The sequence below is a fragment of the Pyrgilauda ruficollis genome, unplaced genomic scaffold (genome assembly GCF_017590135.1).
Source record: "Pyrgilauda ruficollis isolate IOZ18807 unplaced genomic scaffold, ASM1759013v1 scaffold7, whole genome shotgun sequence".
Taxonomy (NCBI): Eukaryota; Metazoa; Chordata; class Aves; order Passeriformes; family Passeridae; genus Pyrgilauda; species Pyrgilauda ruficollis.
In genome coordinates, this window is record NW_024528821.1 from 2729088 (window position 1) to 2750798 (window position 21711).

At 43.0% G+C, this 21711-nt stretch overlaps 2 protein-coding genes across 4 annotated transcripts in view; one reads left to right on the plus strand and one right to left on the minus strand.

The window, feature by feature from the left end:
* Positions 1–2575, minus strand: part of DACH2 (dachshund family transcription factor 2) — a 247595-nt gene extending 245020 nt beyond the window's left edge. For all 3 annotated transcript variants that reach the window (XM_041485379.1, XM_041485380.1, XM_041485378.1), the window contains exon 1: positions 1936–2575. In XM_041485379.1, the coding sequence (XP_041341313.1) occupies positions 1936–2420 (485 nt within the window). In that variant the 5' untranslated portion in view covers positions 2421–2575. The remainder of the gene's footprint in view (positions 1–1935) is intronic.
* Positions 2576–20181: 17606 nt separating this feature from the next.
* The window catches only part of CHM (CHM Rab escort protein), a 52210-nt gene continuing 50680 nt past the window's right edge, over positions 20182–21711 (plus strand). Inside the window, exon 1 of the mRNA XM_041485206.1 lies at positions 20182–20248. Within this exon, the coding sequence (XP_041341140.1) occupies positions 20200–20248 (49 nt within the window). The 5' untranslated portion in view covers positions 20182–20199. The remainder of the gene's footprint in view (positions 20249–21711) is intronic.

Here is a 21711-nt window from a genome sequence, read left to right on the forward strand (position 1 = left end):
ACATTCTCTCCAGTAAGCATGGACCGCTCAAGGAAAATAATAATCTGTAAATAAAATGAGGCATTAAGCATTTAATTAGCAGGACAGAATACAATTAACATTAGTTACAATCCTTGAACAAAGTTTCAGGTGTGCTGATAACACTCCTCATGTGTTACACCTGAAACCGTGAATGCAAAACACCTGATGTGAGCAGCTTCTTCCAACCAGTGGCATCTTCATGAGGCACAAAGAAGCAGCATGTAAAAGGATTTGCTATTTACTTTTTCATAGCAGGGTGGGGAAAGTTTAAGCACATTCAACACGTGTGAGTGAGCTGAGAGCTCTGCCTGATCCCCAGCCCTTCCCAGGGCTCCGTTCCACTCCCTGCTCCTTTCAGCCCCTCCTGGAGCATCACTTGGCTCCTCACCTGCGGCTCCCTCCCCACTGCTCCCTGCATTTCCCATTCCCTCGTCCTATCACGCCCATTTCCCTTTGTCAAAGAGAAGGGGGGGAAATAAAGTTGGGAAATACAAGTTTTAAACATTTAACTCTGTAGTATTTTAAGATTTTAAAACACTGGTAGTACAAGAGCAGAAATCATCAGACTACATCTACAGGCTGCATCATATCAGCTCCTGTATTTCCTTAATAAAAAACTTTGGCACGGTCAGAGAAATTGACGAGATGTTTTTTCTTTAACCATCAACTTTCATGCTAGTCGAGCCACAGAAACATTTCACAGAAGCATTTACATGTTAAATGTGCCCCTTGGTAATCTAATGTATTGGAATAAAATTAATGTAAGCCTCAGACCGTACTTCCAAACCCATCACTTAAATAAAGCAGTGGGTGTGATGTCATCGAGGTGCCTGACACTGAAACAGGCAGCGGGAGAAGGGGTTACAGAAAAAAAACGAGAGCAGGAAAAAAAACCACGTAGTTCCTACTAACAGATCTAGGAATAAAGTGCATCTCTAAAGTGCCACCTGTAATATAAAGTGATTCGAAACAAAGCAAACATTGCATTCAAGAATAACGCCCGGTCTGCTCCTGCTTCAGCAGCGAGTGCAGGATGAGGCCCCGCACGGCACGAAATTAAGTTATTAAAGATAAAACCCGCGGTCAGCGCTAAGCAGGTCGGACCAGTGACACAAAGCCCTCAGTCACTGAACGCGGGCACGCCGCAGGTCGGATATCGCACCCAAAGCTCGCTGAAGCGTCTGTAAAGAAAGTTTGGTGCCACAGAAAGCAGCAGCACGCTCTGACATGGAAATGCTTCTGGAGACGTCCCTCACCAACTGCTGAAGCGGGGAACGGCATCTCCGAAGTGCCTGCCTTACACCCTGCCCCACGGCACCAGCGTTCCTGCCGAGCCCCCAGAGGGTTTTGTGTTTATTTAGATCATTATCATTTCTAAAGGCAGCAGCCATGAGGTCACAAACCAGGATTACAACCCCGAGTATGCAGGACCCAGCAGGGATCCGGGGGCTCGCTGACCGAAGCCGGGCAGGGCAGGAGCTGCGGCCGCTCCGGAGCTGCGGGAGCGGAGCCGCTCCGGGGACACCGGGACCCGCAGCCCCGGCCCGGGCACCCGGCTGGCACCGCCCGCGGGAGCGCCGCAGCACAGCCGCGGGTTCTAGTGGGACAAACGTAACGGAGAAAACTTCTGGAGATTCGGGTTGGTTTGGGGGTTTTTTTAAGGAGTGTTTTCGGGAACTATCGGCTTTCCCCTGCTTGGAGAAAAGTTTGGAGACCGGCGCGCGGAGCCGCTCCGCTGCCCGGCGGTCCCGGCCATGGCGGGGGCTCATGGAAACAGGGAAAGTTTTCCGCCGCACCCCAGCCCCGCTCAGCCCCTCGGTGCCCCCCACGCCCCCCTCCCCTGGGACCCGCGCCCCCGCCCCCGGTTGCGCTCCCCGCGGGCCGGCCGGGGGCGAGAGCGGAGCCTGCGCTCACCTCGCGTTGGTGCAGTCGTTGTACAAAGTTTCGAAGTCCTTCCTGGTGATGAGCTTGCAGCGGTTCACGCCGGGCTGGATGGCCCCCAACCCGCGCAGGATGCGGACCTGCTCCACCGTGCACACCACGGGCGATATATCCAGCCGCTTCAGCTTGGTGTAGACCGTGTGCAGCCCTCCCACCAGGTGCTTGAGGAAGAGATCAAAGACCTGCGGCAGGCAGATCAGCTCCTGCCCCTCCACGAGGAACGAGGCCACCTTCACCCCGTGCAGGTCGACCATCTTACACTCGTTGCCGCCGCCGCCGCCGCCCGCGCCGGCCCCGCCGCCGCCGGCCGAGAGGAAAGTGTTGACGAGGCTGTTGGTGAGGCGCGGGGACTCCGCGGGGCTGGAGTACAGCGGGTCCGCCCGGAACAAACCCGCCGAGCCCCCCGCGCCGCCGCCGCTGGAAGTTGCGGCGATGACGGGCGGCGCGGACACCGCCATGGCCGGCGCGGCTCCCCGCGGCTGCCTCAGCCCCGCGCTGCGCTCCGTGCGGTGCCGCCGGACCGCCGCGCTCCCGCCGCCCGCACGCAGCGCCCAGACCCCTCCCCAGCGCCGCCGGGGGAGAGTGACGGCGCCCTCCAGCCAATGCGCCCCGCCCGCCGCCAGCGCCGCCGCCGCGAGTGGCTGCGGGCGCGGGCGGGGCGGGGCAGCGCCGGCCGCGCACCTGGGGCGGGGGGCGTGAGGGAGCGAGGGCAGCGCGCCCCAGCGCCCGCAACTCGGGGCAAAGTTGCGGGGGGGATCCTGGGGACGCGAGGGGCTCCCGCTCCACGGGCTGGGGGAGCGCCCCGTTCCCCGAGCTGTGACCGCATCCCGCGGGGCTGCCCGGGCTGTGAGGGGGTCTCGGTTCCCGGAGCGGGAGAGGGTCCCGCGGACGCTCCCCCGCGCTCAGAGGGAAGGGAGCGGAGGGGAGGCAGCGCTGGGGCCGTCCCCATCCGTTCCCCAGGGAGTTGGAGCTGTCGCTGCTCCCTGGCACGTTTGTAAGCGTTAAAACACCTGTGCCCCGCCGGAGCGGGAGGCACGGGGAGCGGGGTGGCGGTGCGAGGCTCCCTCTGCTACCCGAGACAAGCGCGGAGCGGGAGCGCACCGACCGCGGTGGCGCCGGCCCAGCACAGGGCGCGGGTCCACGGCCACTGAGCCAGGCCTAAAGCAAGCCGAGACCCTCCAGAGAGGGGCACAAGCAGGACGGAGGGAGGTGTAAGAGATGTGCAAGTTTGCGGCCGCTCACACCAGGCAAAGCGGGAGGACTGGCACGCAGTTGTTTGAAATTCCCAGTCTGATGGTGCATCCGTTGTGGTTTAGCTTCACCGGGCTCGGCCCGCTCCCCACGCAGCCCCCAAAAGCACCATGAGGTGCCTCGGCCTGCGAACATCGCGGCACATCGTGCGCCTCCTCCCCCCATCCCGGGCGGGTGACACAAGAGCTGCCAAGGCTCCTGCGTCCCTTCTCCCTGAACAAGAGGAGCCGAAGGATGATCAGATATCCAGCTACATTGGTTATTTGCTTCTCACCCTCTCCCAGTGTTACATCACACCTCTTTTCCAACCCTCTTCCCGTTTTTCCTGTGTTTCAACATCCTTCTTTCCTGTTTGTTGCCACTGGTTTTCATTCTTTATCTTTCCTTCTTTCCTAGTCCTTTAACTTTTTCAGTTCCCTCCTTTTTTGTTGTTGTTTTTGTTTTGTTTTTAGCTTTCTCCTAAGCTATTCAATGAACAAAGCAAGCAGAAAAGAATAAACAAAACTTTCCAAGCTGATGCCAAGAAAGCAATACCAACAGCTTTTCAGCTATTTCCATGATTCCATGTGTGGGCCATCTTCTCTTTCCTTTTGTTAGGCTTGCTTATTTAGGCACCTTCTCTGCAAAGTTTAATGTTTTTTGCATTATGAGTAATCCCATTTTAGATGAGAGAAGATGACTGTATGCTAACTAAATTGCTATATTTGTGAACATAACTGATCTTAAATTACACTCTGGAGGAACCTCCCCTTCTCCCCATTGATTTTATGTGTTCTAAGAAGCCTGGCCACTAGTTTTAGGTCTCTAACCTCACTGCCTAAAACCAAGGCAGGCTTTTCACATTATTGAGTTTAAATTAATACCTTTCAATAAGAATTCTCATATTTTCTGAACTAGTTCATGCATCTTTTTAGGCTCAAACCTTAGACTGGAAGATCTGTGGGGCAGGGGCTACTTACTTTGGCAAAGTACAATCAAGCCCTGAACTCATCTGAGATATTTATATACTGGAAGTTATAGAAATAGCAAATAACTGACTCCAGACAGAAACTTTTGGTGTTAATTTTCTGAACGTGATTGCCATTAAAAGATTTAATAAATCAGATTCAAACACTGCCCTTTTAAAGGCTTTTTTTTTCCCTTTAAGATTAATGCGACAATCAAAATTTACCGTGAGAATTCTTTTTCCTTTTTGACTTTAATGCCTTCCATAAGCTAAACATATTTCTAAATAAGACTGAATTTTCACAAGGCCAGAGGAAGCCTTGCACATCAACACCCAGCGAGCTGGAGTGGCATGAAGCAATATAAAATCATAAAGGCTGTAGTAAAAGCAGTACCCTTGAGAGGTGACTGTCCATGGAGAGAAGAACTGCTCTGAAACTTAGAAAATGCTCAAGGTTTGAGAATTAATGCCAGGCAGCTGTCCAGTTCAACTAAGCATATACAAATCAAGTATATCCATGAATATTATTATTTCTCTGTAATTTTGTTAAAGACAAGGCAAAGTTACTAAAGCCTAACAATCATCCAGTAATATCTTGTCAGTTCTAAAGTATCCAGATGGTTTATTTGAATGGAGTCCAGCAGTACGTAATCTGAATGTGTACAAACTACTAAGCTTCCCTATAGCTGAAATAAGTATTTCAGAATATTACTTTAAAAGTAAGGTTTCATTATTTTTCCTCCTTTCTGACTGGTGTGCAAAGCACTCTGTTTTCTTACACTGGCAGCCATAGAAATACTGGTCTATTGTGTATTAATCCTATACAAAAATTGGCTGTGTTTGTATGGCAAGATGTCAAGTAAAGGTTCCATTTGTTTGTTTTTGTTTTTGTCATCCTTGCATATGCCCCACTGGAGTGAAATAGGAAAGAGTCTTCCCTGACGCAGGAGGAGAGAGGAAAGCCCCAGTCAAGAGCATTCTGGAAATCTCTTTCTGCCAGCTGGCAGGAACACGGCTCCTGCTCTTCGTGGGGTCCAGGGAGAAAGTGATGGGTGACACACCTCATGAGGGGGGGACACTGAGAGAAACTATCACAGCTGGTGAAGCAGTAGGGTATGAACTAAAAATAATAATTTGGTTTAGAGAAGACTGGAAAGCTCAGTAGGGCTATTGTGCTTCATCTCAGTTTCCTGTAGTCAAACATGAGGGAGGACAATAAAAATAGGAACTCCATAGATATCACAATGTGATTTTTTTAATATAATTTTTTTTTTCTATGGACTTCGAAGAGGTATGTCCAGTGTGAGTAGATTACAGGAAAAGAATTCTACTTTTTAGTAAAGACCTTGGATTGTCTCTAAAGCAAGTGGGAGGGAATAAATGTGAACATAGACTTACAAGGGTCAGAGGTAACTGTGGGTCCAAAATGAAAGATAAAAGATAACCAGAAGATGCATTTGCAATGCACCCTAATCATAATGAAATGAAACACCTCTTTTTTCTGAATTCCAAGCCAGCTGGAGTCCAAGTGACAAACCCTTCTCCTCGTTCTAAACAATGAAATTTCTCAGGGCCCAGTGGAAAGCTGGTAACCTGCCCTAGTGAGCTCTGAGCTTACATCCTGAGCATGCAAAGGCCTGATGCTGCTACTTCTGAGAAACAGCTTGAAAAGGAAGAAAAAACAGTATTCGCTTTCTGCTGGGTTAGTGTTTAATGCCTTGGATTCCTTGAGAAAGAGTACCCACAATTATATTAACAAATGTAGGCCACTGACGTGAGAGAAAGAAGAGACTGAAATTAGTGTGTCATTCTTTGTGCCCACATTTTTCTAGACTCGTATTTGACACTTGTATTCAATTTAGTTCTGACATTTCAGCTGAGGTTTTTATGGAATTGTGGATTAAAACTTCCCACCTCAGCATCAAGGGTTTTACATAAAACTGATGAATCTAAATGTCTAAGTATCAATAGAAAAATGATCCCTTCTCTTAGGTGATTAAATGTATTGTATTAATGTGTGCATAACGCAGAATCAATAAATAATGAATTACCACTGATTGTAATTGAATGTTTTCATAATTTTATTGTCAGCCATGATAAATAATCAGTACATTTATACTGCATTAAATTAATTAGTGTGTCATTTCTATTACATACATCAGCAGTGAAGTAATGCAGTGACATCTGTTTCTAATGTTTTAAAGATGTGGTATTCCTTATTAAGTAAAAGGAAGAGTTATTAGAGGTATTTCCTGTGATTGGCAGTTATACTGGTACAGTCAAAGGGATCAAATGAAGGAACTTGCACTCTTGGCAAATGCTGCATTTCAAGCCTTAATGGCAGCAAGTAACAGTGATTGGAGTGAATTTTGCTTCTTTAGGATTTCACAAAATCCTGCCTGCCTTTCTAGAGAAAGTAAGAGCAGATCCTCTCTCCCTAATACAGCTGGGAAGATTCTAACATGCAAAACAATTAAAGCTCTACAGAAGAACCAGGCATCCACATCCATTTCTGTATCCATTTTTCTGTCTCAGTCCTCCATATATACAAAGGAATTCCCTGCTAAGTGCTCATTAAAAAGTCTAAAATTAAGGCTTTTTTGGCTGTCATGTTCTTACATGGCAGTGTCTGGACTATGGGTCTGTAATCTTTCCTGGAAGTCACACTAATGTGACACAGCTTAGCTTTGTGCTGCTGTTCACTGTGTTACCTGCAACAGAAATAGGAAATTGAGATGTTGCAAACACAAGAATCAAAAAGTGAAGGAGTAGAATAGAAGGAACAGAATAAATGGGATATACAGCAAATAATCATGAAGGAAACTGTGCTAGAAGGAGGGCTGGTTTCTAAATGACTCCAGTGTTACAAATGGGTTGACCACTTGGGTGATAGTAAAACCCACAACAACAGTTACAGATGACAAAAGAAGTCTGAGGTTCTTGTTTAATGCTGTCTTTTCCAAGTCACACACAGTCATCCTTAACTTTTCTGTACCTTACACCATCTTTAAAAAGAATATTGGAAAACATAACATTAGAGCTTACCTGACTAGAGTTCTTCATCCACAAAGCAGTTTCTAATTTTAATCTTAAAATTTTCATGCTGACAATGGGCATCATGATATTTAAGCAAAATGAAAACAGTTCAGACTTACTTTATTCTTGCCAGTGCAAGTCTCACACGTTGCTTCTGACTGATCACTGACTACTTTGCACAGATTTGGGTGGCTGGTCTCTGGACCAACCGTGTGCACTCAGTTTGTCCCCATGGCTTGCCCTGGGCCCAGGGAGCTCTGGCTGGTTTGGGAGAGCCTGTGTGGGCAGGACTGGTGGCTGCTCACTGCAGGGTTGCACATTTCATACCCTGTGAGCTCCAGCCTCGCTCCAGCCCAGGTGAGACAGCACCTCAGGGCTCTCTCCATGCACTGAGCGTGACTTGGGGCCTCCTCTTGGGCCAGCCCCGACAGACACAGGCCTTGAGAGAAGTTCTGCAGTTCACAGAACCTGCCCCGAGCTCCCAGCCGTATGTGAGGCATGAAGGATGTGACCATTCACTACAGAGCCTGAGATAACTAAAGCACAAACACACTCTCAAACAACGTCCCATCCACTTTTCCTATTCATCAAAATGTCACTTGTGTTATCACTGGAGAGATGTGACCTGCCACGTTTGGCACTATCACTTTCTGTCTAACAGATGTGTAAATACATTTTCTGAAAGCCAGCAGCACATTTGTCATACAAAAATGTGAGTGGTACTTTTAAGCTTGTTCCAATGAAATCCATGAATACAAGATACAGTTATTGCTAATGATCCCCCACATTAATTTGGATTTTGACTGGGGAGGGGAGAGAGGGCAGCAAAAGGACCAGGACCTCAGTGGAACAAGGCTATTTTACACAAGATACAATCATTCTTAAGATTCAACATTGTTTGCACCTTTTCTTCTGCAGGAAGAAAACTTAATACTATTAGATGTGTATTGAAGTTTAAACACACTTCATAGCAAAGCTCTGTGGACACAATTCATGTACTTCAATATATTCAGGAAGTCATCAGACCCAGATGCTTGTTACCATTCCCAGAGGAACAAGATTAACCTCATCTCTCCATATTTGCAGGTCAGTAAAAGAAAAGTTTTCCTGCACTGTCTGTCTGAGCATCTCAGCCCTAATCTGAAGGCACCACCATCTAGTGGGATAAGAAGGTATTTAAATTTCTTTACATTATTTTGGTATTTTTAAACATGGACATTGCATTCTACTTCAAGTAGCAAAAAAAAGTTTCTGGGATTTTTTTTTTTTTTATTTATACATATAAGGCTCATGTGGCCCTTCCATTAATTCTCATTTCTGTTTTAACTGCAAAGCATTTTCCAATAAAAACCTTAGGAGTCGTTTCCTTAAAAATCAGTTTTCATAAACAGAATTTTATCAATGAGAAAACAATTTATAGCTATCCAGACTGAGTGGAAGTGTAATTGATTTATTGACTAAATATTTCCAGTATTTTATTGAATCTACTTTGTGGAAATCCAATTGGCAGAATTATTAATATTGTGAAGTAATCATCTTGAGCTCATCTGTAAAACCAATATGTATTTTAGGGAGTAAAAATCCGTCCTTGCAGTTTTCCACAGAGCCATTAACTGTGCAGCTTTTGGTTGTAAGCAGAGTCTGACCATTAAGTCCCATCTAAAATAAATTCCCAAACTGAATGCAAAGCATTCCTTTTACCTCTAAGAGTGACCATTTATTGTACTTTGCCTGTGCTGATCTCCTGACTGCTACCTGCTCTTATTTGGTTTTCCTTTCATGCATTTACAGTTGGGCAGGGTAATGGCAGGGATTTTCTGTGGGGGAGGGAGAACCATCAGGGTGAGCAGTGTGAGCTCCTTTGGTTGGGTTTTACCACACAATGTGTGCATCTGCAGCTGTTATCCTAAGATGCCTCCTTGTGTTCAGGTCTCATTGATCTTGTTACAGCATTTCACACACACAGGGATAATTGATTTACATCATTCAGGAGTCCAGATCTTTTATAAGCCTAAGAGTAAATATTAAGAAATTACCAAATTTTAAAATTGTATAGATACTTTGATTTTTTTGCTATCTAAACCAGAAATGAAATAATAAAGATTTAAATACTTCATTACACAGATAATATTTTAGTATTCTTAATGTGGGCCTGCTTCTGTTTCCATGGAAGTGAGTGGTATTTTTACCTTGGATACTACTAGACATTTCAGTTCTTACTATCTTCAGATTATAGAAATCTTATTGACACAAATGGGGATCAATGGGTATTTTGCATTGAACATCAATTTTATGATACTGTATTTTCAAACACTACATTTCTTCTGAAATCCATAAAGTAATATCAATCTGTGCTGCCAGTTCCTACTGAAATCAGTCTGGAGTTCTGAGTAAAAATCAATGGAACTGGTCCAGACTGGTTGAGGTAGTAAATGTCATTTTGACCCTTTGATCCCTGAACCATGTGCCTGGGAAGTTGAATTTCACTTAGAATGCAAATTAAAAAATAGGTAAATACTTTCATTTGGGATGCTGCTTGCAGCTGATGAAGTCCAGGATGTTCTACCTCACACTCCCTTAGAGAAATAAAAATCCCACCTAAAGAAGAGGTCTGGGATGTACAGGGAATTAGGAGGACAATCTGGAGAGAACAGAAGACAGGTGTAGGGAAGTTCTGGCCAGATCTACACAACCTCCTGAGTGCACACAGAACTTTCCAAAGCCTCTCCTTCAGAATTCTCATCTATTTTTCAACTCCCCGAGGAGTGAGCCTGGTCCTGAGGCCTTCCTGCCACTCTGCCAACTCTTGGGTCACCCTTTTCACAGCTCTGATGGAGGTTGAAGAAAATATAATGAACCTAATTTTTTTTTTTTTTGTAAATATAAGTATTTAATGAAATTAGCTCCAGAATAGTCCATAGTTCTTCATTGGAAGTGGAGGGAAAGGTCTCACTGGGGACTCTGATATTTTAGCCCTGTTACAAAGCCCGAGCTGCTGAGGCTGAATCCACAGTAGAATTGAGTCTGTCTGAATCTCAGTCAAAGCAACTCAGAGATCAGAATCAAATATTTAAGAGCAGCTTTTGTTTTTACCTTGACCAATCTCTGTGTCTCAGTATGTTCTCTGAGCTTTTGGATAAAGCCATATGAAAGAAGTGTCTTTCTTCATCTTCAGGAGACATTATTGCTTTATCTACCCTTTTTTCCTCTTTCTTTCACATCAAGGTTGATGTGACAAACATTGATAACTCAGAAAAAATATGTAATCTTACATAAACCTGGTTTTATATTCTGTAACTTCATTGACTTTTTGATGGAATTACCAGTGACTTGTGGAGGCATAAGGATGATCAGACCATGAATTGAAAGTACAGGTTGGAACACCTGTGATCATAATTATTTCATGCATAACCATCCTGTAGTTTGAGTTTTTAAAAATTCTCCTTGCCCATATTCATAATATTAAAACTAGCTAGTACCCTGGGAAACCATCACTGATATCTTACATTAGTATTATGAATTTCAGAGTATTTTTCATTGAGGAGCCCTCTAAACTGAAAGTATTTCTTCAGATTTTTTTCTAAAGGGATGTCTTACAATTTGATTCCATTATGATTTTAAACATGACAAGATCTTCCCTATTTTTCCCACAAGGTCTATGAATATAGAATAAAGCAAGGTTTAATAGATACTTTGCAATGTAAATATTTTTTTCCTAAAATGTAAATATACAATACAGTTTACATTTTAAAAAATTTAGCTGTGTTCTATTTGAATATATACTTTGCAATGTAAATACTTTTCCCTAAAATGTAAATGTATGATATAGTTTAATTTTTTTTAATTGAACTGAGTGTTTTATTTTAGATAGTGATCTATTTTACATGATTAGAAACAAAGAAAACTGAACATTTTAAAAAAATCATTTTGCTTAGAGTGATAGGACTTCAGACACCAATTTTCTTTGCTATTTTAATAATGAATGTTGACTGAACACACTGTGGTCACTTCAGTGCATGAAATTAGTCAGGAATCCCGGGTTTGTTGATATTTTCTATTAATTGAAACTTACTTGAATCCAGCATCTCTCAGTGCAATCCTTTTCCATACAAAATACATGTTAACAATTCCAATTCCTGGACATAGTGAGGAGACTTTAAAGTCTGTCTTTTGGCCAGGGGTTTTCCATGGCTGTGCTGCAGCTCATCACTTGTCAGGGTGAATTCTGACAATTCCTCTGCCTGAGAGCAGCCACTCAGGAAAATCCTTCCCACAGGCTCTCCTCAGTCCATCCCTTGGGCAGTGGCAGCTCACCTGTGAGTTTTTGCAGCTCCAAGTGTGTTTTTTAAGGTATCTTTCTGTGTAGTGGCATGAACGTGCTTCTGTTCGTTCCAAGAAAATAGGAAAGACACCGTAAGTGAATTGAACAGGCTTCCCTTAGAATCCATCTTCCAAATTCCTATTTAGGGAATTCCTGGCCGTGCAGGAAGCCATCTGAAAAGAGGCTGTCAGGAAATTGCCATCTGCAAGGCTGCAGGGAGCAATTGTTTCCAAAAGTACAGTAACCCTGGTCAGAAACAGGATTTTAGCACTTGGCTCACTGGCCCTGATGGAAGAGTAAAGGAACAAAAGAAAATGAAGCAACACGAGAGGTTAAGTTCTGGAAGATCAAGCCCTGTTTTTCACAGACGCCAGGTATCAGGAATTGCAGCTATCACACCAGCTCTGATGATCCCTCTGTTGCAAAATGCTTTTCATAGTCATTTCAAAGTCATCAGGGAAATTGGAATTATGAAACTTTTATTTTGCTATGCACAGTATACAGCCTTTGTAGTCTTGATTGCTCATCTCTGGTTTGATGTGATATAAACTCAGGAAAAAGGAAACTGCTTTCACCAACAAATATTGTGGATCTGAAATGTTCATAACTGCCAATACTGATAAACTCACACAATATAGATTTACTAGTTGAATACAGAGTTTATGTAGCAATATTACCAGGGAACACAGAATTAAATCCCAGCTGGATCAGTATCCATAGTGCTGAAATACAAACAATTATTAGGAACTTTGAAAATCTTTAGGAGCTCAGTGACTACATACAGTCCCAGTTCATTAATGGACTTTTTGAATGATACTCTCATCTGGCTGCACTACCACTTCAATTAGTTCACCTACTAATTTGTGTGAAATATCCCTGTTTAACATCCCTTGTCTGGCTCAAAAAGGCAGATTTAGGTAGCACCTCACTATTTAAAATTCCTTTCTTAGGAGCAGTTCAAAGTGCCATCCCACAGTATTTATATACCTGTTTTTCTGTACAATTTGATTATCTTTTTTATAAAAAGAAGGATGTATGTAGTACTTCTAGATCTGACTTCTTTTGAAACATTTTTCCACCTTTAAAGAAAATTACAATAGCTTCCATGAAAAGTTCAGACTGAAAAAAGCAAATGAAAAACCCCAAGCACTAAAGCACAAAACAGAAAAGAATTGCACTGACATGTGAAATGTGTTAAAAATTCTTCTTTGAATCAGTCATTTAGACATACAAAGATAATGATGATGATTATGATGACAATAATTATAATCAACTAAAATTTAAATTCATCCATTTTCTTCTATGCAAATACCAATTATATTTCTTTTCTTTAAAATGAATGTGACCATTTTAAGTAGTTATTCTTGCAAATCTTCCTAATAATCTGCCTCAACATTGACAACAGCACAGCATTCTTCTGAACTGGGGGGGAAATTCTGTCTCTTCTCGCTTAATGGAAGGGCCAAAATGAGGGGCTTTATATAGAATTAATATTCCCAGTGTGAGAAGCTACAGCCTATTCCTTATTTACTCCATCAAACAGAGGAGGAAGTGCTGCTCCTTAGGTGCTAAGGAGGTACAAGGGGAGGGCAGTGGTGCTCCCATCAGTTCTGCTCTCTGGGTTCTGAGCCATTTCAGGCACTGAGCTGCAGTAAAGACAACAGCTCAAAGTCTCCTTGCTCCCTCAGAGATTCTGTGCTGCAGAATGCCTGAGAGAGGTGGTGGGAGTTCCAGGAATAACTGCTGTGCTCCTGGAGAAGTGATCTTATGGAAGAGCTGTCCTGGGAGTGCTGCATGGACCTGGGATCTGCTGAGCCAGCATCCTACCCTGAAAAAGATGATGCTGAGACTAAACAAACAAACAACTTTCTAATGAGTACTGGGCATTATGATTTCTTACATTCAAACCTAAAAATCTCATTCAGAATACAAGATTTGACCTTTTATTATTTTATATATCACTCTAAGAACACAGAGACTGCAGAAAACCCTGTTATCAAGGCAATGGGGTTGAAATTCATGTTGCAGATATTGCCCACTGAAAACAGATTAAAATGCAAACATCTTATGAAAATATTAAATACTTCAATATGGCTGGCCCACATATTGTTTACAGTAGGAGCCTTCTTTTCCTAGACATATAGTTTGGTTAAAGTTTAATAAATGCAATGTGGATGTCTTCTTTTCTGCAGAAGAAAAGGCAGCATTTAAATGGAGTGTACTATGTTTGGATTAATGAAAAATGGATGTTAAATCCTGAGTGTCCATCCTGAATTCTCAAAAGCATAACACATACATACAGTCTGGCACCAGTTCACAGCTTCTGAAAGAAAAACACGAGCTTTTCTCATTTCTGTGAGCAAGCTGAGTATAATCTCATTTCAAATGCCTTAAAGATTTCAGTGCACCACTACTGCTACTCTCTGGCTTTAAAATCCTAAAGAGAGTATTTTAAACACAAAACTTGCTTGACCTGTAATGTTGGGAAGGAAATGCTCAATAATGAGGTCTTTGCTGTATATGAGTTTAGTAAATTTACTTATCAAAGAGATGATTACACATACTCCTGTTTATAAGCTGGTAACTTTTTTAGCCACAGCCCTTCACAACTTCAATTTGTCCCCAAATCACCCTGCTGCAGCTGAGATATTTTCATACATGCCCTTTCAGAGGAAACAGAGGAAGAGGGTCTGGCAGCCCCTCCCTGGCTGTGTGTACCCTCAGATAATGTTAAATTTCCCCCACTGCAGCAGCAAAGCCCAAACTAAATCTCTGCTCTTACACAGAGCTCCAAGTGGAGGCCTGATAGACCCAGCCTTGGAACTGAGGCAAATCAGCCTCCAACAGAGATTTTATCAAAGCAGGAACAGTGTCTGCTTTATCATTTTTAGTCACTTGCTTCTGTAATTTCAAATGCAGTTGTATTAATTTTTAGCAGTTATCACCAATAGCCTGATTTACCTGAAAGTCAGTCCCTGGCTGTTACTCACTCCTAACTTTCAGCTGTCTTTTGGCTACAGTTTGGTGTTGGAGTCCTTGGTGACACGTGTGTCTTCACAAGAATCCCAGCTGGCAAGAATTCATTTCAGCTGAGGCCTTTATAGTGTTTTGTTTATGGTTTCTCTGGTGAAGTCTGGGCAAAAATACTGCATATGAGACACATCAATTCCTTTACTTTATGGACTACTTTAAACCCTTTTAATTATATGATAATATTTATGGGGAGTTTCCTAAGGGACCTTTATCAGTTTCGGAACTTAAAGTCTTGCTTTATCCGCTTTTTTTCATCTCAGCCAGGTCCCAGTTATGATTTTCAGGACTGGAGAATGCTGCTGTTTAAAAATTACTCAATGATCTTGCACTTGTCATTCTCCTCAAATAGGAAATGCAAAACTTCCAACCTGTGGCTGGCTGATGTTGTTTCATTTTCTGTATCATCCATCTCCCAGACTAATTCCTGACTTTTTCAGTATTTGTATGGGCACATTTTTAAATACATATATATAAATTAAATGAAATAAAATAATTACTCCTATCTCCTCTTTAAGGCAATACACAGTTCACCTTCAGGTGTAATTATGTTTTGTTAATCAAACAGAAAAGACCACGAGGGTGAGGCTGAACTTTGCATGGTAAAACTTGTGCTGACTGCAATGAAGTAGGAATATGCACTGATGGCTGAAGGATCTGTATTCATAAACTGGCAACAAGTCAAAAGAGATGAATAAAAGAAATGCAATATATAAAAGAACAGGAATATTTCCAGAGAAAAGAGATTAATTTCTTACCTAAGTTACAGTCTCCAGATGTGCTGGAAAAGGTACAGTTTTCCTAAACTCAGAGAACACAAGTCTGAAAACCTCACTATGCAACAAAATTGCTTCAAGTAATATTGCAAATAGGCAGTAAGGCAGTAACTGAATGTCATTAGACACACTTGTCCATCTTTACTTAATCCTCCTTAAATCTTAATAAATCATAATCCTAATGAATCTTCATTTACTTACACAACTATACAGCAGTCTTATATTTCCAATCAATTTCTTTTTCCTGAGTGACACTTTCTAAAGTATCCTGATTGACCAAGATGCTGGAATGGCCAAATAGTGGAACTGCCAGGACAGAAAGCATTCAACTCTGCTTTGTGGCATCCTGGACTTTGAGCCAGCCTGAATCTTGGGGCTGCTGCAGAGACTTTCTCCTTCTTCCTGGATACCTGTAGTTTTGGGAAACACATGAAACTTATAGGTAATCGTTAATGTAGCTGTAGTGGAACTTTCTTTCCATACTCTGCCAGTTACACTGGGAGAGCAGCATTGTCAAAACTGTGATCCTGGGTTTTTTCTCCTCGGTGTTCATTTTGTACAAGATAATTTTGACTGCCACGAGAGACCTACAGATTTTTTTGCAGATTGTCATTAATTCAGGATTGAAAAAGCAAACTCTTTGTCTTGCATGGTTACAGAAGTCAAGTGACATTTAATTCTCTTTCCAGTCTCTGTAAGCAATCCCATAATGTACACACATCTTCGTAATCAAAAGGGCAACTTCAAAATGAGTTTCAGTGCTCCTTAGGTGGAGAATGTGGGTTTAATTATTCAGAGTTTTTAAAATATATTCAGGTCACTGATCTACCAAGGCCTGTATCACAAGAATATTCATACCATCCATGGGAAGTAAGTGTTGCATCCCACTGAGCATTTGCAGTACCGGGTCGAATGTCACTAATATCACACAAGTTATATGGGCATGACTGAGGCTGACCACGGCAAGCTATGACAGGAAAACAAACTGAGATAATGGTAAAAAAGAGGAAGTTGGAATCAAGGTTGTCTGAGAGTTTGGAATAAATTTGGAAACCAATAATTTTTTCCCAAACACGCCTGACTGTGGCGAGGCTGTTCCTGTGGTTAATGAACAATCAGGGCGGTGCACGCCTGAGTGGGTGCCAGTTGTGGAACTGCAGAACTCCAGAGGAAAACCACACACAACTGCAGCACCAACCACACAAACACTGCCTTGCTGCCTGAACTAATGAGCCATTTCGCTGGGATAAATCAGATTATTCACTGGATGTTTCAAGCAGCTAATGGGCCCGATCCTGCTGCTGATCCTTATTCAAACTGGTACTCAGGGAGAATTAAATTCTGTATCCATTGAGGGAACAATAGAATGAATAATGAGATTTTACACGTGAAATCACTGTAGGATAAAGAGACTACATAACTCAAGAAACTTAAAATTCATCATAGCATTTGCTGTTTGTTTTTGAAGGAAGAAGCATTTGCTGGTTTTTTTTGAAGGAAGAAGCATTTGATCAAGTGGTGGGAGACCAGACCTTGAGATAACTAGAAACTCCATAATTCTAATGCTGATTCTTCCTAATTTTCTTTCAGACTTCCCTACCTGGGAAAATAAAAAACACTTCCAGACCTTATGAGATTTTGCTCAGATTACTGGACTTCTGAAAAGCATTTTGATAGAGTTAGGTATTAACTACACAAACTTTAAAGTAACAAGGGTAGTTCTGTAGACATGTGAAAATCCCAAACAAAAGCCATGAAGTAAAATGTGTTTTTATGAGAGATGTTTTGGCTGAGATCAAAGCTGGAAAAGTTGTTCAGAGAAAAAGTATTTAGAACTGCTAAAAGTGGGATCTTAAAATTATCTTTGTGTGCCTTTCTGAACTGCTATTGCTAAAAAATCTGTATAAATCCTCTGCAATATGTAGGACTACATACATAAGAATTATTTTATAAAACATAGGGGAAAATGTATTTAATCCAAATGTTTAAAAAAATCACATTCAGTTTTTCAGTATGCATTTTGGAATGCATTTTGGCAATACTAATTGATGAGACCCAGTTTAACAAAATATAGGGAAATTCAGTAATCAGGGCACAGGATGTGCAGTTTAATTACGTTGGTGTGCATTTCTATTTGTTTCTAATGTAGAGGATCTATTGGTAAAATGAATGCCCATTTTGTGGTCTGTTATGCAGAAAATGTTTAATCCAGTGTTTGATTTACTCTGTTAAATCTTCTTTATTGAATGTGCTTATTCATCCATGCAGAATTGGGTATGCTGCTTTCTGTTAATATGACATTGCAATTAAATAGCTAAAGAGAAAAACATGGCAAGACATTTTCTCAAGGTCCATGAAATTCTCATAAAAATTATTCATACTTACATATTTCACTTCTACATTTGCTGATACTAAAACTGCAAACTACAGAGAAATATTTTGGTGTTGTGTGGGACTGACAAACCTTGCAGTTAAAGATCCTGAATAATCATTTTTGTCAAATAAAAAGTACTAAGGAGGATTTCTGGCCCAGTGGATAATGACTGTCATCACGAAATAGGATTGCACTGATTGCATCTTATGAATGAAGCTAACAGGAACTCACAGCACCAAACAACAGCATTTTGTGGTGGGATAAATACTTAAGCACTTGAGAAACAGTAAGACATTGACAGTGAAATAGCTCTGCTCCAGTGCAGTCCTAGAATTACATTGAACAGTAACAAAAGGGTTTCGTGATGCTGTTAGACTTTCCTGAGTGTGCCTTCCCTCAGTAGGAAAAGGGTGTGCAAGGGGAGTTTGTTTTATCTCATCTAACCAACATAGTGATGCTTTGTTCCTCAGCACAAGGCATTTAGGTCAGGGATGATCCAGCATTGTGAGAACTCTGCAGCTTTATTTCTTTTACATGTTAAAAAGTAGAAATGACAGCTCCATCCACGGAATTGCATGGGAACTGGAAATTTTAATCAAAATCAAACAATAAAATAATGGAAGTTTTAATCAAAATCTCTCTGGGACAGTTGGAAACATAAATACAAGGAACATAAGACTTGATCTTACTCCTTTTCGATCTGAATTCATAACTCCTAATTTTCTCTGTCACATATTTATCAGCACAGTAAGCTAGTGCTGCTGTTTAAATCCCTATTTTTTTGTTCTTGCATGGTTGGATGTTCCCTGCTAGACTGTTTTCTGTGCTGTGCTGTGCTCCAGCACGTCTGGCAGTACCACAGGGGTAACGTGGCCTCTGGTTTCCATTAGTCACTTTTTACTATTTTCACTATTCTTCTGCTATGTGAACAAGGAGCTTGTAATAAGGTGTTAACAGGCTGCTAGCTGGTTTATTGTCATTATTGATTTAAGGTGCTAAGACTTTAATATAATCATACACAATGAATAATATTAAGAGATTAGTTTAAAGCTATATAAGCCATTAAATGTATCATAAAAACTTTCCAGAAATTTCCAGCATATTCTGGCACAGGTGTTCTGTGCTGGGTTATTTTGCCTGCGTTGCTGTATCTGGCTTTTTCAAATATGTGGTTTTAGTCCTGCTGTTCTTACACTCAGAATGATGTTATGGAAGGGGCAACTCTAAAGCAGGAGATTCGGGATTTTATCCCTGAGTCCACCTTCTATTCATTGTAAGGTGAAAGAAGAAGCTGAACAAGACTAAAGTGTGGCTTTGGGCTTTAGAGGGTAAGAAAGAGTTAATGGATGAGTTGAGAAAAAAAGAAAGGTTTTTGCATGCAATGTAGTACAGTCAAACATCTATCTGTTCATTAACAAGAAAGGACATGAAATAAATGACTGATAAACTTTCTAACTAAATAACTTTCTAAATCTGTGTTCAAACTTGCTGGCTAAAGGAAAAAATATTGCAATTGGGAGTAAGGGAACTTTTAAAAAATAATGATGCAAATATTTTCTTGGATATATTAATAAGGAGCACTGAGCAACAAGACTGAAGAAACAGCATCAATTATTTTGGGAACAGTAAATATGTAGAGGAAATAATAAAGTGAAGTTTGTTGTTGCTGAGGAAATGGTCATCCAAGAAACTTCAGTGGTGTTCGTAAGATGGTTTGGGTTGGAAGGGACTTTAAATCCCATCCAGTGCCACCCCTGCCGTGGCAGGGACACCTTCCACTGTCCCAGGCTGCTCCAAGCCCTGTCCAATCTGGCCTTGGGCACTTCCAGGGAGCCAGGAACAGCTACAGCTGCTCTGGGCACTGCGCCAGGGCCTCCCCACCCTCAGGGAACAATTTAATAATTTCTCCCTCAAATCGACCCGTAAGTTACACAAAAACGTGCGTGCATTGAAGCGATTCGCGTTTGGCTCAGTAGGTGGAATGCCGCCATGTGACTGTAGTTAAGAAGCTTATTGATGGATATAGGTGCTTGTGTACGTATATATGTTCTCTACTGCATCCCGCAGCAATTGCATGGCAGGTGAGGGCGGGTTCTGTGGATGAGCAGGACAGCAGAGCGGGGAAGGACAGCTGGGTTACAACGGGCCGGACCCGCGATACGCCCGGGCGCTCCCTCCCTCAATCGGAGCCAACCCTCCCTCCCGGAGGAGGTTGTGCCATCGCTCAGGTGTGGCCATCGCTCCCTCAGGCGGGGCCGCCACTCGCTTCCGGAGCGCTTCCCTAACTCAGGCGAGGCCGCCGCTCCCTCCCGAGCGCTCCGCTCCCTCAGGCGAGGCCATCGCTCCCTCCCGAGCGCTCCGCTCCCTCAGGCGGGGCCATGGCTCCCTCCCGAGCGCTCCGCTCCCTCAGGCGGGGCCGCCGCTCCCTCCCGCGGCCGCCGGAACCCCCGCAGCCGCTCCCGCCCTTTCCGCCGGCGGCGCGCGCGTGACGGCGCCTCCCAAGATGGCGGACAACCTGCCCACAGAGTTCGATGTGGTGGTGGTGGGCACCGGTACGGGGCGGGACGGGCACGGGGGCAGCGCCGGCCCTGGCAGGGGCCAAAGCGCGAAGGGACGGCGGGGGGACGCGGCTCCCCGGCTGAGGGGCGGCAGCGGCGTCTGGGGAGGGCGGGCAGGGTGAACGAGTGGTTGCTGAGGTACCCGCGGGGACGTGTCCGTGGCAGCGGCGGGGACATTGTCCCCAGCGTGCCGGGCATCGCAGCCCGCTGTAGGGCTGCTGCTCACACTTCCGTGGCCAGGTTGGCTTAGAAATGGAGTTGTCACGGAGGGCCGTGTGCGGCTGGCCCTGAGAGGGATTTGCCAGGACCCCCGGCCCTGTGACTGGGCACAAACCTCCTGCCCCCACGCCTGAGATCGGGGCTCCTTTGGTGCCTCGGAAAGCTTTGTCTGGCTGACTGTACCTCCCCTGCCAGCCCCTATTCCCGAAATACCATCCTTCTGGTCACGTTTGCTTTTGTGCAAGGAAAATAGCTCTGAAGAGCTGAACTTCTGTCTTGCTGCAGTATATGTGTTATAGGCTGGTAATAAATTTTTACCATATCCTGCAATATAAGTAGTTTTAAGACTTCAAAGTAGTTTTTCTAATCTCTATGCCTGCTTTATAAATAACATGAAACTCTTTGAGTCTTTCTCATTAAAGCACATTTCTCTGGCTATGAATGATTGCATATAACAGACACTGAATTCTCATCTTTCTGCTCTTTCTGTACCCTATACAACTTCATCCTGTTCAGGTGAATAATGATGGAGACCTGGAGTGTCTCACTGGAACTTACCACAATGTAACTACAAGAGAAATTTTTAAATACTCCTCCAGAACTAAGATTCTTGGTGCTTGTGTAGGAAAATAATCTTGAATTACTGGAATAGGGTTCTGTTTGTAGAACCCAGTGGGAGTGACGTGGTTCAGATTGGTCTTGATAAGCCTTAAATTCAGCATGGAGCTCTAGTCTTAAAGTGCATCACTGTTTAGAGGTCCCAAACTTACAGTCAAATTTTGTTTGCGTTTGTAAAGGGCTCAGGGTGTTGTTTGGAGCACAAATGGGAAGGCACTTCTAAATGTTACTGTTTTCCATGTGAAATTAGTAACTCTGGTTTTGGAGTTTGCTGATCTGTGAAATTATGTCCATGGGAGCTAAGATTCCTAACACTTTGAAATAGAATGAATGAGTTTCTTAAAGACATTGCTGATTACAGTGTTCAGCAGAAAAGAGCAATTCCCATACAGTGTATGTATAATTGCTTAAAATATTTGTGATTTATATCTGGAGTTTTTGAGTAATTATAAAACCATACTGCCCCCATTGTTTTGACCAAAACTGTGCTAAAAATGCAAAATTTAAGTTCTTGAGCAAATCAGTAGATCCTTTCTGTGTGTTAACCCTGTTCTGTGGAGTGGCATGCAGTAATGAATCTGACATTTTTTATATGTGCTCAGATTTGAGAACATTTTGAG